Genomic DNA, 16525 nt, shown 5'->3' on the forward strand with positions numbered 1-16525 from the left:
TAGACTTTTGAGTGATAGATAAGTTCAAGTCTCCACATACCTTTTAGTCGATGAAGATCCACCGGTTCCTTGAGTAGTCCTTCGTCTTGTATGATGATTGTCATGGAGTTCTTGAGCTCAACTACACTTTCTATCCTAATCCGAGACCTTAGCTATAGTAGACTAGAAATCAAGACTTATAGTTTTGATCACTAACATTGACAAACATGCTTGAGATAGCAACGCATGCGAGTTCGACCGAGCAATGCTCTAACAAGGAGTTCATCTGATTGAATGAACTCGTGTTTTTATTCATAATAGTGAAGTTTTTGTTATGTGTTCATTTGAAAAAATGAACTCTGATTTTGTTTAGGAGTTTATCAAAAAGGATGATATGCTACAAAAAAATAGTAATTAACACGGAAGGATATTTTGGTCTATTTTAATATTCTTAAATAATTGTGAACCAAACAGTAAACGTGTTGTCCCGCTGGACAATGTAATCTTGGAACCACCTAAAAAGGACCACATGATTGTTTCCCCTGTGGATATTTCATCGACTTAACCGAAGAGGAAGAGTGAAACAGAGTCTTTCCTTCCTTCATTTAAATAGGCCTGAGCTAGGACAGTCCAGGAGTCGAGACTCTGCTAGAAGCTGCTACATTTCGCCCACCCACTTTCCCGCTCCGTTCCACCATTACATGGCACCATCTGGACCCTTCATTTCATTAATTTTGATCACATGGAGAAACATGGGTCCCATTTTTATTAACTCTGACCAATAACTACTCAACACGTAAGCGGCGAAAAAAGGAATGGTGGAAGGGAGTGGGGTCATCTATCATTTTCGCTCTGCTAAATGACTCGTTAAAGCTTCCCCTAGGCCTAGATGCTACAAGATCCATTAATCGTGGCCGTACCTTCAAAAACTATCACAGAAGTTGAGAAAGATTAGCGATTCACCGACCAGGAGGATATACAAACTTATCTGCCTGAGGTGTACAACACTACAACTTATACAAAGCACTCCTCATTTCTCATTTCTCATTTCAACCCGTGTTCTCTCAGTCTCTCTCTCTCTTCTCGATAGAGAATCGCTGCACTTCGTTCTCGTCGAATAGGTAAAAAAGGTAAAAAAGAATTCATAAAGAAACCACACTTGAGTCTCAGATGTCTGGAGTTGAAAATGTTGTATTAGAAGGTGATAAAAAACCAGTTGCTGAGATAACTAATACGATTAATATCATGGTCAAGAGCAATGTAAAGTCTCTCCCTCTCTGTATTCTTTCGATTGATTGATCGCTGTTTTGAGTTATAACCGTGTGTCCTTTAAAAAAAATTGATTTTTTTCAAACGGGTGTACTTATTTACTTGGGTATGCATTGTAGGTTGATCAAACTGAAGTTTGGTTCAGAATAAGGCGCGATGCTCAGATGAGTAAGCTCATGAATGCTTACGGTGAGGCTAAACAACTTGATATGCAGACGATCCGTTTCTTATATGATAGTACTCGGATTAAACCAGAGCATACCCCTGACGAGGTAATTTATTATCACAAGTGGTGTCATCCATTTTTTTTGTTGAGTTTTTTTGTTTTTTAGAGTTGAGATGTTTATTTTGGTATACATGCTGCAGCTTGGAATAGAAGATGGGGCTGAAATCGATGCCTTTCTGTACCAGTTTGGCGCTGGCTATGGAAGAAACCGACAGATGTGAACATGCAAGGAACCGTATATATAAATGTGGGACTGATTTTAGGTGTTTTAAATGTAGTCTTTAGCTAAGGAAAAATCGGTGGAGTTTAGATCTAGGTGAACTGTTGAACATATCGTCTGGTAGTAGATTGTTTGTTATTCCATCTCCTAGGAAGAACTTTGGTGCTCCAAAGACTTGTATTTGATTTTTAACCAAGGGGTTTGTGTTATTGCTGTATAGACCTAATTAGTCTTTGTTTTTTTGTTTTTTGTTTTGAAAAATAAGTACTCCTCTTCACCATGGAATTAGCTTGGGGATGTCCACCAACAAGAAATAGGTTCTCAGCCAAGATGTGCGGCTCTTGCTGCGGGCCAAACCTTTTAGCTCAGTCTTCCAGTATATGTTCGGAAATCATAACTATATTTAAGGTCCAAAGATGTTGCAGAAAACGTATGCTACGCAATACACGGTTGGGCAACACGATTAGTTTCAAGGTCCAAAAATGTTGCAGGAAATGTATGTTACGCAATACATGGTTGTGCGAACAATACTTGTCTCATCAAGATATTTCCTAAAACTAAGCATGTGACAGTATCAAAATTTCCAACACAATGAACACCGAGAGAAAAAGAAAAAAAAAGAAAGTAAAATTTTGCTTGCTCAACTTAATCCACCTAATAACCTACCTATTCAGTCCGACAATCACCTAAGAGCTCTCTAAAAAGAGTGCAGCTGAATTGCTTTAGAAGTGATTTCGAGACCAAGTGAAGAGACAAAATCACCACCTATTTAGGTAATACACAACTAGCAAAACCATGGCTGAAGATTCTATAAACTCAGGACAATCACAGACAAAAAAATCACGTGCTAGCAATTCAATTATTACCAAAAAGTTTTCCATGATGAAAAAAGCCTTAAAAAGTGGCATTTACATTACAGTTCATTGTAAGTATGTGTGTACAGCCATGATAAATGGCTGATTCCATGTCTACTGTGTAACTCTATAGTGCTGAAGCAGTTAACAAAAAAATCTCACCCAACTTCATCCGGATTGTTTCCAGCGAGCAGACTACGATAAAGGGCATCATAGCTATGTCCTCGACCAATGAAGTTCGCAAAACCTTGGGCAAGTTGTTTCTGCAGGCTTCATCTTTTAACTACAGATTCTATGATTGATACAGCTTTAACTTGACAGATGCTGCATGAGAGGTCCAAACATATAGGAAATTTTACTTGATAGTTGTTGCTTTGATTAATGCATTAGGAACTCCATGTAATCAGGATAAGGCCAGAAGGACATGAGGATTGGGTGATTTCCCTAACAAAGTAATTTGAATATCAGATAGGATGCTCATTTAGTGTCGGGATTTCTTACTAGAAATGCAGACCAGCAACTATACTCCAAAATCATCGGTGTGGTTTCAGCTCTAGTTTGTAAGCTTGTATCTCCATGGGAGAGATGGATACATGTCCCTCTTGATCAGCATCCGCCAACTGCTCAGCGTACCCAAGCATCTCTGTGTCATCATGTAAGAGATTCAAGGAAGTTGCTCTGGCATTCACAACATCGAGATCTTTGAATATGTTGAATAAGTTAACAGGCTCCTCGGCTAGCTTTGAGCACTGTGTCCCTCCTTTCCGACAATAAGCAGAATCCCACTGCCTCCTCTGTAACATCAAAACAAATCTAGGATCTACAGGAGGCTGCTGGAAATATCTCAGAGGATGTGGTACCTTGAAATTCACTATATGCAAGTCACACGGTAAAGAAGCTGCTAAAGGAGAAAAGAATCTTGGTGGTTGCCGTTTCGATGTTTCCTGTGATTTCTTGGATATAAATGTGTGCATTGGGTAGTTCAAGTGGGCGCCTATGCGATGTGAGAGAAGAGAAGGGTTGAGGGGCAGTGGAGTGGAAACAGGATCTGACATGGAGATGTTTGACTCTGCGAGGATGTGGAAAACTATGTTCAATGGACGGTTATCCATTACACCTTGTCCAAGACCTCGATCATCGTCTCTAACCAAACGGCGGTCCAACATAATCTCTAGCCAACCATTTTTAAGGCTTGCCACACCCAGCGACTGCCGAGAATGGACAGAAAACCGGTGACCATTTGAACCCTGCAAAAAGGCAAGAGAGGGCATTGGATAGTAATTTCCTTGCAGAGGGATCTTGTCGTATGTCTCTCTTCGGCTCATCTGGAAACCATTCAAATCAGTATAAAAGATCTGTTTGCTGTCTGTATCCGTCTTGAACCTAGTTATCAGTTCCTTGTCATTGAAGTCCTGGCCAATTAGCTCAACATGGTATTCCTTCTCAATGAGAAGCTCCTGAACAGTGTTCTCTCCATTATAAATGCGAGTGCTATGAGAGATGGGAGATTGGGTCCACTCTGTTTTCGGATAAGAGTGAAATTCCTGCATCAAAGGTCCCTCTGATATAACCATCTGCCCACCGGCACGTATTAAAGGCTGAGCCTCACCAGTTGGCTTAAAAAGGTAAGCACCACTACCCACACTAGAGTACATGCCGATCTCTTCTCCTACAACGGTGACGGTTCCAGTGCTGCTTACCTTATGCAACAACCCAAGCTTAGCATCAAATGTGAGTGTCTGCCGCTGGTTCCTGATCTCTGCTGTTTCTCCTTCCAGTCTTGAGCAAGCATATGGAGCTGGACATGGCAACGGGTTAGAGTCGGTAATAAACTTGAGTTTCACTTGTTTGGCCTTTTCACATCCAACAAATTTGTTAGCAATGTAATAAGTCTGCAAGCCCAAGGCGGGAACAGAAGCTCGCCAATAGAGACGATGTCTCCCAGAAAAGATGTTGCCACTGTCGTGCTGCCACTCAGGAGCAACCTGACTTTCTACACAAGACCAGTTCGAATCTAGAACTGTTACGCCTGGTTTGTCAACAATAACCATCACAATTTCATCTCTTGTTTGCTCCAAAGGATTAAAGAAAACAACTGAATGAGCACCTCCATCAAGAGCATTGATTGCTCTATGCACAGGTTGGACATCATATCTTGATCTCACCTGCTCTGGCTCAAACGTGGAGGGATTCTGTTCCAATTTATCATAGCGAATCCCCAGTAGAAATTCAACAGCTTTGGACATAAAAACTTGCAGATCCTGAAGCGAAGCGTGCATCCGGGTTCCATAGTCCTCAACCACATGATCCTTAGCAGTACCAGTTACACCATCATGATGCTGAAAAAGGGCTAGATTCCTCTTTGCGGCAGTAAACTTGTAGGAGAAACTAGTAGGGAATTTTTCACACGATGCCCTTTGGCAGTTTCCTAGCACAAAAGCAAGCATTATCTCTGATGCACGAAGCGTCTGCTCCAATACTCGATCAACTGCTTTAAAGAAAGGCCTAGATACATAGTAGCCACTCCAGTAGTCCTGCTGTCGATCTGCATAGGTAAAGAAATCACCTGATAGAGAAGGGAAACCCCCTATCTGGACAGAACCTATCTCTCCAGGAAGAGAATAGCTTATTCTTTCAGACTCTTCACGTAGAGTTCCAAAGTAATCTTCAAGAGTACCAAACTTTGCTTCGGCATTCAAATCAGGGTTTGAATTGATATAATCAAATAGCATTTGGTAATTTCTAAATTGGGCTTCTGCTTCATCAATGCTAATGTAACGAAAATCATCTCCTAGAGGAATGAGAAGAGTGTTTGTTCTGTATAGAGTTGACTTCTTCTTGTATTGATCTAATAGTGTCAGTGCACGCTCCTTCACATTGTCTTGATCTGTCTCAACTGGATGCTGCCCCCAAGGACAGAGCTCATACATAAAGCCTCGCATTCGAGCAAAGTCAAACTGACAACAAACTGCAGGCTCAGGGCCACATGTATGTGGAACATCATAAGAATAGAAAGGCATCATGTGTACAAAGATGTCAGTGGTTTCCTCGGCATCCCAGTTCTGTCGCCATATAAACTCCAAATTTTTATGCAGAGCAAGCTCTTTCTTCAGCTCATAGTGGGTTCTCTGAATAAGCATGTTCTCAAAACCCATGCGCCGGAGCAGATATGCCATGGTAGGTGAGTAACCAAATGGATCTATTGCCCAAGCATTTTTCGGGACAACCCCAATTGTTTCATTCAACCACATATTTCCCTCTGTCATCTGATGCAAGAAATGTGTAAAGATCAGTGTGCATCACTAAATAAATAAGGAGTTTTACAGTAGCTTAATGAGCAGCTTGATACAAATGAAAAAGAATACTGTCCTACTTGTCAATGAAGGATTTTGCAAAGCATATTACTGGAACGATATAAAAGTAAGATATAGGACACGATATCTGATTTCAAAACACTACACAAAATTGGCCATAATCCTTAAATTCGAAAATCGATGCTGAATAAAGACCAAAATAAATTAAAACCAAACCAAGAAATAGGGTTTGCATAAGGCAATAGAAGTTATAAGCAAAGTTTTTTCATTACCTGCTCTATGATGGCAAAAAAATGTGAATTTGCCTGCAAAACAGAAGAGGGCATGCTGATTAATAACATCAAGCTTAATATGCAAAAAAGATATATCCATGTAAACTTTAAAGTTTAACCTACAACACTCAGCCTGAAACCTCGCACTCTGTTAGAATAAACTATATGAGGTACCCATGATTCGGCTACCTAATACTCTTCTAGAGTTTGACAGGCCATCATATGATTATGCCGTAGAGTTTCTACAAGTAACGATGATATATGTTCTGTGGTTGTGGGAAAATTCTACTCCATTGGGGATTTTATGTTCAAGAAATAGAGTGGATCAGAGATTTTATCACCAATCACAAGAGTAATATTATTGAAACTACTAAAACAATCAACTAACGAGCATAATTTGGATTGAGACCGCTACTAACATTTCTTGGAGAACAATACAAATGTGAAACGCGAGACCTAGTTTTCTTTGATGTCAATCCTAAAATGTCCAGTACTACAAAACCACAACTAGATGAACAAATAATGCATAATACACAGATATATACCTCATCGTTCATCACCCAACCACCTCCAACAATTTCCAACTGCCCATTCTTCACCAAACTAGTGAATGATTCCTTCTTCGCTTGTGATGAATCTCTCCACCATCTCTCCAAATACGACATCTCTTCCCATATAAACTTCCGCCGAGCATCCTAACATTTCAATATAAGTTCAAAGTAAAACTTAGCTCTAGCAATAACAGTTCCAACAACAATGAAAGGGTTTTGCTAGGGTGCATGTATCCACTGGGATGAATGCCTGGTATCTAGAGCATTCTAATATTTCCAAACACTTAACCACTCATTTTCAGTAAGAGCACCCCAACTTAACCAGATCGGTATGCAGTTAAGCATAATCGATCATTTGTAAGACCCATAGGACTGAATCTCACACTTAGAGTTCAAGTCCAACCATATCCAAATTCATTTCCAAGACATTCATCACAAGATCTGTATAAAAACAAAATGAAAAATACAAGAAAGACTGAAATTAACAAGAAATTTCACCTTAGAAAGAGAATCAACAATGGTATCAAGAATATGCCTTGATTGTTGATCATAATATTGTTCAACAGTTAATTTCCAACCAGGATCATTATGTGAATGAGGAACAACAATAATTTTCAATTTCTCGTTATCCCACTCGTTTCCTTTATAACCAACTCTCCATCCTTGTTTCCATGGTCCGCCATCAACATCAAGAAACTCAATCCTATCATATAAACCCTTTGTAGTTATATCAACAACAGCACCAACTGAGGGAGCAAAACTAGTACTGTTTATGGGTTTTCTGTAATTGATAGGTTTTCTAGACCTGGAACTGGTATGAAATTTTGTAGATGATAATGGATTTGGAATACCGTAACGAAAAATAACAGCTAAGAAGAATAGGAAAGAGATTGAAATACCTATACAGAAGAAATTAGAGGAGAAGAAATCTAAAAGTGATGTGCGTCTACGAGATTTGGCGTTACGGGGGAGTTTTGATTTTGTGATTGATGTTGGGAGTATAGAGTTACTCCATCCACTTCCTCGGCGATTGTTTCCTGTGTAGGAAGACAAGAACGCCATTTTGAGAGAAGACGAAATCTACACAGACTGTGCGTGTGTGTGTTTTCGAGTGTGTTATTGATTTCGATCTGTTTCTGGTAATCGGTTATTTTGAATGCGGTCCTCTATATTTTACTACTTTGGTGTTAGTCACTGATTTAGCTACTCTTTTTATTTGACTCCTTTCACCACCGTGGCTGTTTAAGGGGGTACAAGTTTTTTCAACGTGCACCATGTTCCCAGTTTTATACTGCTACTATATCACCTTTACAAATCATGTTCCCAGACCAATGAAGGCTTTGGATTCAGATAGGCGGTTGAGTAAGATTTATCGATCAAATCAATCATGGTGTAACATTTACAAATCGACTAATCTAATGGTGGTGTAATCATAAACTCTAGGATCATGTCTTTCTTCAGAAAAGAGTGGACGCAATCTAATGGTTTAGATTGTATACATTAAAAAATGTGTCATTTGGCAAGCAATGGCAATTCTAAAATGTATTTTCGGAAGAAAAAAAATGGTTGAACTTTAATATGACCCCGTCTTATCTATTGGGTTTAACACCAAAAAAGATTTATAATTCATAAGTTATTAAAACAAAACATATATTCATTAGAGTTAGATGTTATATCATTTTGTTTGTTATTTCGATATTATTCAAGTGCTCAAATACCATTAAACGGTATTATTGGATCTCTTGAGACATACATCCACATAGTTTGCACCGAGTATAAGGTGTTTGATATCTTGAACAAGAGGAGTTAGTTTTATAGTATCTTTTATGTTTTTGTGTTTGTTGTTTTTTTTTTTTTTTGTTTGAGAAATTAGGTTTAAATTAACCTATTTTGACATTGTCTAAAATAAAGCTTTTATTGTTAGCTAAAAGTGATCTCAGTGTTCATATTATGCAGAGTGATATTTTGACACTCTCAAATCTAACACTATCTCATATGGTTTTGCGTTCTATATGTAAATAAAGACGGTCCATATTTATCAAATTTTTACTAATTTCATATGAATATATCGGGTCAACATATGATCTAGTTTGTTTTACATGTTTTTTAACTCATCGAATATGATTCGCTTATCGTTCTCATAAATTCATGCAAAAACTAAGGTTAATAAAATGAAGGACCAGTTTCGAGTAGAAATTACTTTAGTTATATTAATCTTAGTTATTGTTATGTGCAGTAGAAAACAAACGATGATGAATTTCTAAACAAATTTGTAATTTCTAATTATGATTCCCTAGGGTTTGCTATTGTTATTCTTGATTTGTAGATTTTTCAACGCGTTCACTTACCAAAATTCTACCAACATCTCGATTACAATCTTTAATTTGTAAGTTGTTATTCAAATAGATCTTAATTTGTAAGTTGTTATTCAAATATCTTAAAAATCAGTAAAAAGGGAAGTTGATAAACAATTTAGTTTCAGGGTCGGCATATTACATCCATATGAAATTGATTTAATTTTATGAAATCTATACCATCTATGTTTCATGTTGGATCGTAACCATGTAATAGTGTGAGATTTGAAGATTGTGAATGAATCCTTTTAAACTCCACATATATCTTGTAACTATAATATCATAATAATATTGGTGTTAATATCCATTCTAACCCTTTCACCTAAAGGAGTCAGAATTGTATTTATGTCACATGTTCCTTTCACATGTTGTAGCATACCATCAATGGGTATTAGTTTTCGCATCTAACACTCTTTTCTTTGGGGATTTTCCCAGTTTTATCCTTGCCATAGTTACCTTTAGTAAATTTCTTTCTCCTAAGAGGTCTAGCATTGTTGTTCAAGAGAAAACCATTGAGCATCTCAACCACTTTTTATTGATTGAATTTTTTGACGTTATACTTCAATCTATAACGTTCTATTAGTATCCTGAATGAAGTAGAATAATGGAAAGTATTTCTTGACTCATGTCACATTTTGTGAGTTTTGTTTTCACTGATGTTGTAGATGTGAATTTGATTGCAGCATATCACTCTTTAAAACACTAACCCTTTTTTTAATAGCATAACAAGTACATTTCATCCTAAAAGGTGTGTGTTTGGTGGTACGGGAAATATTGGGAGTTGAATATAGATGGAAGAATACGACATCCACCAATTACTAACAACTGGAAAGTTCTGGAGCTGAGAGTTGAGAAGGAACAAAAAGTATAGATGTTAATAACATGATTATGGAGTTGAGATCTTAGAATGAGCTCGAAGCTATTGACATGTGAACCCAGAAGATGTAATCAGTATGAATGAAGAAGTCAACTCCAGGTCCATGTAATGCTAGGTGAGAACAAAAACTATAATCTTATGGGCCCGAGTAGGCACGTGAATACAATAAGTCCTATTGTTCACGGATTTGGTGTGCGAATCTCTTGAATTCACACTCGTATAACTAAACACCTGTTGATGGTGGTTTTCAGTTCATGGCTAAAATTGTAAAACCCTGTATTTGATGTGTCGTCGTTCTGCAAAGAAATAGAGCCATTTAAAAGTGATGAGTGCTTACTCCCCTCTACTTACATATGTATTGAGCAATTCAATATACTTATATATATGAAATTTATTTAGAAAAGTGTTAGTTGCAAAAATTCCAAGTATTCTGTAAATTAATCTCCCACCTGCATTATTCACTAATGCATGGCTTGCTGAGTATTTTTCCTATGTTATGTTCTCAGCTGAACTCTTAATATTGACATGATATGACAACTAACGTTCGTTCTCGCTGAGCAGCATGAGTTTCCCGAAGTATCAGGATTAAGATGTGCATAAAAATACTCAATCAGAAGCACGCAAGTTGCACTGCTCTCTGACAACAAAATTAGTGATTTTGTATCAGTGCACAAAATTCACAAAAAATTGATTAATTTTGTGTCAGCTTGTAAAATTCAATTTTTCTAACCTAATTTTATCAATTACAAAAATTAGGATTGCGTCCTGCGCAATATCTCGATCCCTATTGGTCGAGACTAAACCTAGGCAAACTAGGAAATTGATCCATCATGGAACTAGAAGTAGCAGAATCTTACTAAAAGTTGGAAAACAAGAAATAAAGGGGAAATTGTGACAGGTGGACAGCAGCCAAAGTGGCGCGGCCGCGCCACTTGGCCAGCCGGTTTTCCCTAGCTTGTGCCGACTATCACATGTCGGCCATACCCCATGTTGTTGTCTGTTGTCCCCTCTTTCCCACTGGCCAATCAAATTGCTCTAAAGACGCAGCCTATACTTTTAATAAAAGGTGGAAGTTAGCTGGCCGAGCACTTAAATTCCTTAAGAAAATTGATCTTGGTCGTCCAAGACAGTCGCAAATTGATCGCAACCACACAACTTGGTAAGCTCCGTTAGCTAACCCTAGGTCTTGCAAACACGACCGAACAAGTCTCATGGTAATCACTGGCGGGCCCACTTGTATTCCGACCAATCGGAACTCTCCTGGCCTGCCAGCAGCAACCATAACCTCTAGCCAAAATAGGCCAGTCGCGCGGTTAAGAAAGAGTTTCAATCGAATTAAGACCGCACATGGCAGTCTTAAATCAATCATGGTCGTCCAACTTCGTTAGCCGAATCGATCGGCATAGATTTGATTTTAAGCGACCAGCAAGGGGCGGACATGCTTACCGGCGGCTCTACTTTAGCTTAGACCAATCGCATTGCTTCAAACCTGTCAGCAATGCCCCAAACCGATAATCTAAGACCGGTCACACGGATTTAAAAGCCTCGAATCCAACCAACGACAGTATGTAGCTGCCGCAAAGTGATCTCGTCCATCCAACTTCGCCAGTCGAATTGATGATTTTTCAAATAGTGATTGTAGTAGTGGTAAAAACTGGGTCTTTTCAGACTTGTGAAGAAAACAATTTTTATAGATTTAAATTAAACAGGCAACTAAATAAAATAATTCAAAGTTTTGGAGAAAAATACCAAGACTAGGATTCCACCATTGACCAAATAAATAGTAAACTCTAAATAATATTCATGCAATTTTATCTTTAAAAATATTTCTAATATTTGCCTCAAGTATATTCTTGAAGTAATAGTTGTAATCAAAGAGTATAAAACATCAAAAGTATTTAAAACCCAGCATGCTTCATCAAATTAATTCACAACTATTCAATAAGAACTAATATTTCAATTCAATCCCATGCAAATAATCAAATAATAATATTGCAAATAAATAATAAAATTAGAATTATACCAATTAATGTGGAACAATGGCTTCCTCCGTCGCCTTGGCTAATGGGTTTAGCTCTTCATGGTAAAAACACACACAAAATAATCACTCATGGCTGAATAGGTGTTTTTATTGAAGAAATAAGATGAAACAGAAATTCGCAACGCTGTAGAAGTGTTACAGCGTCGCTGTTACAAAACAGATGATGTTGTTTATATACGATAATAATGATATGCTGTAGATAAACGACAGTTTGATTTCGCTGTAAGCACTGTGGAAAAACGACTGACTCTGCGAGTCCGTTCTTCCTTCTTCGTCTTCCTCCTCGAGCAGCAGCAGCAGGTATGATTTCTGTTCTTCGTTTCGGCTCTGAACTCTCTCCTAATTCTCTCCTCAGGGTTTCTAACCCTTCTATGACAAAAACCCAACTATATATATAGCCTTCAGATTCCCTAGAAACTGGATCAAATTCGAGAATAAATCTCTTATTCTTCACGTGCAGTTTTAACAATAATTCCATCTGTCGATCTTTGTATGCGTCTGTTAGCTATTCTATTGCTCCCAAAATCTTCTCTGACTTGAACTCAACTGTTTTGAAGTATATCCCACGCAAGAATCTCTCCCAAATCTTTCAAACCAATTCAAAACCCTAAACAGGGACCGTGTGCACTGTCTTGACTTTGTGTGGATTTTCTGACTTATCCAGCCCAATTAGATGGGTCTAATCGCTTCTAACAGGTCCCTTATGTCTTGTAGAGTCCGTGGGTACCAAATTTGCCCATTGAATCGCCTGCTAGGTCGCTCAAATCCTTGATCCAAAACTGTTGACGCTGCTGCCTTTTTTCCCGCCAAAATCCAGTTTTGAAACTTTGAAGATGACCTCCCCCTATCCAGTTCCGGTCTCCCTTTAGCAGATGCCTGGAAATGGGTCACCCCTTAGTAATTAGGTTACCCCTTATCCAAAATGAGAGTCCGTATAGTAATTTTCTCCCACGGCGCAAAAACCATTTTTTAGCCAATTTCGCCGCAAAAGCTTTATTCTTCCAAAAACACCTACAAATACATAAAATAACCGAATAAGTACAATATCGAGTACTAACAATATATACAAATGAGCTATATTAGACACATAAATGCGTCTATTAAATACCCCCAAACTTATTATTTGCTAGTCCCGAGCAAATCAAAACTACAAAATAAAATCCTAACTCACTGTCGCAGGCATCGTCGATTGCATTTAGCGTATGCAATAAGCCTTTAAACCCCTAGGTGGCCCTAGTGGCCGAGTTATAGTCTCGGGAGGGCTTACCAAAGATATACCCACAAAACCTGTACTCCAGACCTTAGCTATCTACGCAGAACCTTGGAAGGCACTAAAGAATCTCCTTGGTTGGCATACTTATTGACTACAGGAAGAAGTACCCTGATGCGAAATTCCAATTGCTGTACACGAGTTTGCACTCAAGCATACTAAAATTCATATAAAGTGACAGAGCTCTACTCAGATAGTTGCACTATGGACATCATATTCGGAGTCAAAACTAATCACATGGATAGATCAAGAAGATGGATATAGAAAAACATGTATGGTTTTGATGTTTACTAAGTGAACGGGCGTTTCCCATATCTGTCTGAAGGCCTCCGCCAAAATGAACCTACCCTAATGGATTGAGATACCAGTCTGACTAATATCAACACACTGGCATATACAAGGGTACCAGTGGTCGATACCCTAAAACACATCAATGGTAGCATAAAAAGTTAGTTAAATTATATATTTTCAAACGATTAAAAAAATATAGTTGCGGAACTTGGAAAACATAACAGTACTAGTTTTTAATCGTCGTTACCTGCAAGTTATATGTTCACATCCTTCCGTTCTTTCCACGTAAATCCTGCTGCGTGGACATTTTTTCCATTTTCTTTTTGCAGCCATCTGCATGAGCAAAACCTCATTTGCTCGCTTAGCCTTTTTAGTTACTGCACTGATGATTGGCTCGGCACAGAACCATGCATCTTAGACAAAACAGCAGCTTACAGTGTGGGCATTCTGATACCATCTGTTTGGTCCCCGTTAATCATCGTCTCCAGAATAGATGACTTCCTAAACTTTGTTTACATTCATTTATAACCAACTCTAAGCAACAAGGATTCGGACAATAAGCTGTATCGTACCTTTCACAAACTGTTGATTTGCATAAATAGTCACACCACCTGACAAATACGTTTGGAGGAAGGAACGAATGACATGATAAAGGGTCCAAGACATTGACGCAGTTCGTGTAAGGACATTTTATATCTGGTCGCTCACTTTCTTCTATATTTACTTTTGTATGTATCTTGCGATGCAGTCTGCGCAGAACGGATGTGTGCATGGTTTCTGTTGCTTGTTCTGGAATCTTTGTTGCAATGGAACTTCCTTTGTACATATCTCACATATGAAGAATGCATTATTCATCTCTTGATTATATTGCTGTTGATCTTCATCCTCTTCATCGGAAGAAGGTTTCTTGTTTATCTTTGGTTGTTTCTTGTTTATCTTTTTGGCTGTTTGTTACCGTTATTCCAATAAGAGTGTTGCACGTGTTTCTCCACGATGCTAATTAAGCCTACTTATATAAGCTTCTATAAATACTTATAATCCTAGGATCCTAGGGAAAGTAACTTACCGGGATTCCAAATTTACACGGGACTACCTTTGTTCGCTGTTTGGTCTTCCGGGAATATAATCCTCCCGGTGCTTGCCCTTATTTAAGCATATATTCGGATAGTTTCTCTTTTTTGTCATTGTCGCTGAATTCACCATGAATCAACAAGTACAAGAAAGTGATCAGAAACCTAAAGATGAAGTTGATCATGTAATTCGTAGTAGTAGTCGGTTAGAAGAAATTATGATATCAGTAGCCCAAGAAAAACCCAAATTGTCACAAGAACAACTTAGAGTTAATCATCGGTTGCAGGAAGAGGAGGTAAATCCCTTATATATTTGTAATTCTTTTGTAATTCTTTAAAGCATCCATGCAGCAAGGTTTCTCTTTTCATGTCAGTACATATATATATGTTCTTCTTAATTTGCATGCATGCAGATATTAGCAATGGAGGCTATATACGGTGAAAATTTCATTCTACTTGAAAGACAAGACGGCTTACGGTCTTTCAGGTTAATTTTCCAATTACCATGAATCCCAGTTTAATTAATTAATCTTATTTTCTGAACAATGCAGAGGGCATAAGCCAACTTGATGTATTTTCAAATGGTTGTAGAGATAGTGGTAAAAACTGGGTCTTTTCAGACTTGTGAAGAAAATAATTTTTATAGATTTAAATTAAACATGCAACTAAATAAAATAATTCAAAGTTTTGGAGAAAAATACCAAGACTAGGATTCCACCATTGACCAAATAAATAGTAAACTCTAAATAATATTCATGCAATTTTATCTTTAAAAATAATTCTAATATTTGCCTCAAGTATATTCTTGAAGTAATAGTTGTAATCAAAGAGTATAAAACATCAAAAGTATTTAAAACCCAGCATGCTTCATCAAATTAATTCACAACTATTCAATAAGAACTAATATTTCAATTCAATCCCATGCAAATAATCAAATAATAATATTGCAAATAAATAATAAAATTAGAATTATACCAATTAATGTGGAACAATGGCTTCCTCCGTCGCCTTGGCTAATGGGTTTAGCTCTTCATGGTAAAAACACACACAAAATAATCACTCATGGCTGAATAGGTGTTTTTATTGAAGAAATAAGATGAAACAGAAATTCGCAACGCTGTAGAAGTGTTACAGCGTCGCTGTTACAAAACAGATGATGTTGTTTATATACGATAATAATGATATGCTGTAGATAAACGACAGTTTGATTTCGCTGTAAGCACTGTGGAAAAACGACTGACTCTGCGAGTCCGTTCTTCCTTCTTCGTCTTCCTCCTCGAGCAGCAGCAGCAGCAGCAGGTATGATTTCTGTTCTTCGTTTCGGCTCTGAACTCTCTCCTAATTCTCTCCTCAGGGTTTCTAACCCTTCTATGACAAAAACCCAACTATATATAGCCTTCATATTCCCTAGAAACTCGATCAAATTCGAGAATAAATCTCTTATTCTTCACGTGCAGTTTTAACAATAATTCCATCTGTCGATCTTTGTATGCGTCTGTTAGCTATTCTATTGCTCCCAAAATCTTCTCTGACTTGAACTCAACTGTTTTGAAGTATATCCCACGCAAGAATCTCTCCCAAATCTTTCAAACCAATTCAAAACCCTAAACAGGGACCGTGTGCACTGTCTTGACTTTGTGTGGATTTTATGACTTATCCAGCCCAATTAGATGGGTCTAATCGCTTCTAACAGGTCCCTTATGTCTTGTAGAGTCCGTGGGTACCAAATTTGCCCATTGAATCGCCTGCTAGGTCGCTCAAATCCTTGATCCAAAACTGTTGACGCTGCTGCCTTTTTTCCCGCCAAAATCCAGTTTTGAAACTTTGAAGATGACCTCCCCCTATCCAGTTCCGGTCTCCCTTTAGCAGATGCCTGGAAATGGGTCACCCCTTAGTAATTAGGTTACCCCTTATCCAAAATGAGAGTCCGTATAGTA

At 38.0% G+C, this 16525-nt stretch overlaps 2 protein-coding genes across 3 annotated transcripts; one reads left to right on the plus strand and one right to left on the minus strand.

Moving 5' to 3' along the window:
* Positions 1-1048: 1048 nt before the first annotated feature.
* On the plus strand, positions 1049-1974 carry LOC113343636 (small ubiquitin-related modifier 1-like). The gene is made up of 3 exons (XM_026587758.1): positions 1049-1239; positions 1368-1520; positions 1615-1974. The coding sequence occupies exons 1-3, from the start codon at positions 1150-1152 to the stop codon at positions 1693-1695; spliced, it is 324 nt and encodes a 107-aa protein (XP_026443543.1). The 5' UTR covers positions 1049-1149; the 3' UTR covers positions 1696-1974.
* A 550-nt stretch (positions 1975-2524) lies between these two features.
* LOC113343777 (alpha-mannosidase 2-like) lies at positions 2525-7828 on the minus strand. Of its 2 annotated transcripts, XM_026587909.1 has the most exons (5): positions 7184-7828; positions 6680-6829; positions 6135-6167; positions 3050-5814; positions 2525-2872 (listed from the first exon to the last, which is right to left on the minus strand). In XM_026587909.1, exons 1-4 carry the CDS (start codon positions 7745-7747, stop codon positions 3082-3084), a joined length of 3480 nt encoding a protein of 1159 aa, XP_026443694.1. In that variant the 5' UTR covers positions 7748-7828; the 3' UTR covers positions 2525-2872; positions 3050-3081. The 2 variants fall into 2 exon arrangements, with proteins under 2 accessions (XP_026443694.1, XP_026443693.1); XM_026587908.1 differs by having other exon boundaries at positions 2525-5814.
* Positions 7829-16525: the final 8697 nt, after the last annotated feature.

Source organism: Papaver somniferum, unplaced genomic scaffold (assembly GCF_003573695.1).
Source record: "Papaver somniferum cultivar HN1 unplaced genomic scaffold, ASM357369v1 unplaced-scaffold_65, whole genome shotgun sequence".
Taxonomy (NCBI): Eukaryota; Viridiplantae; Streptophyta; class Magnoliopsida; order Ranunculales; family Papaveraceae; genus Papaver; species Papaver somniferum.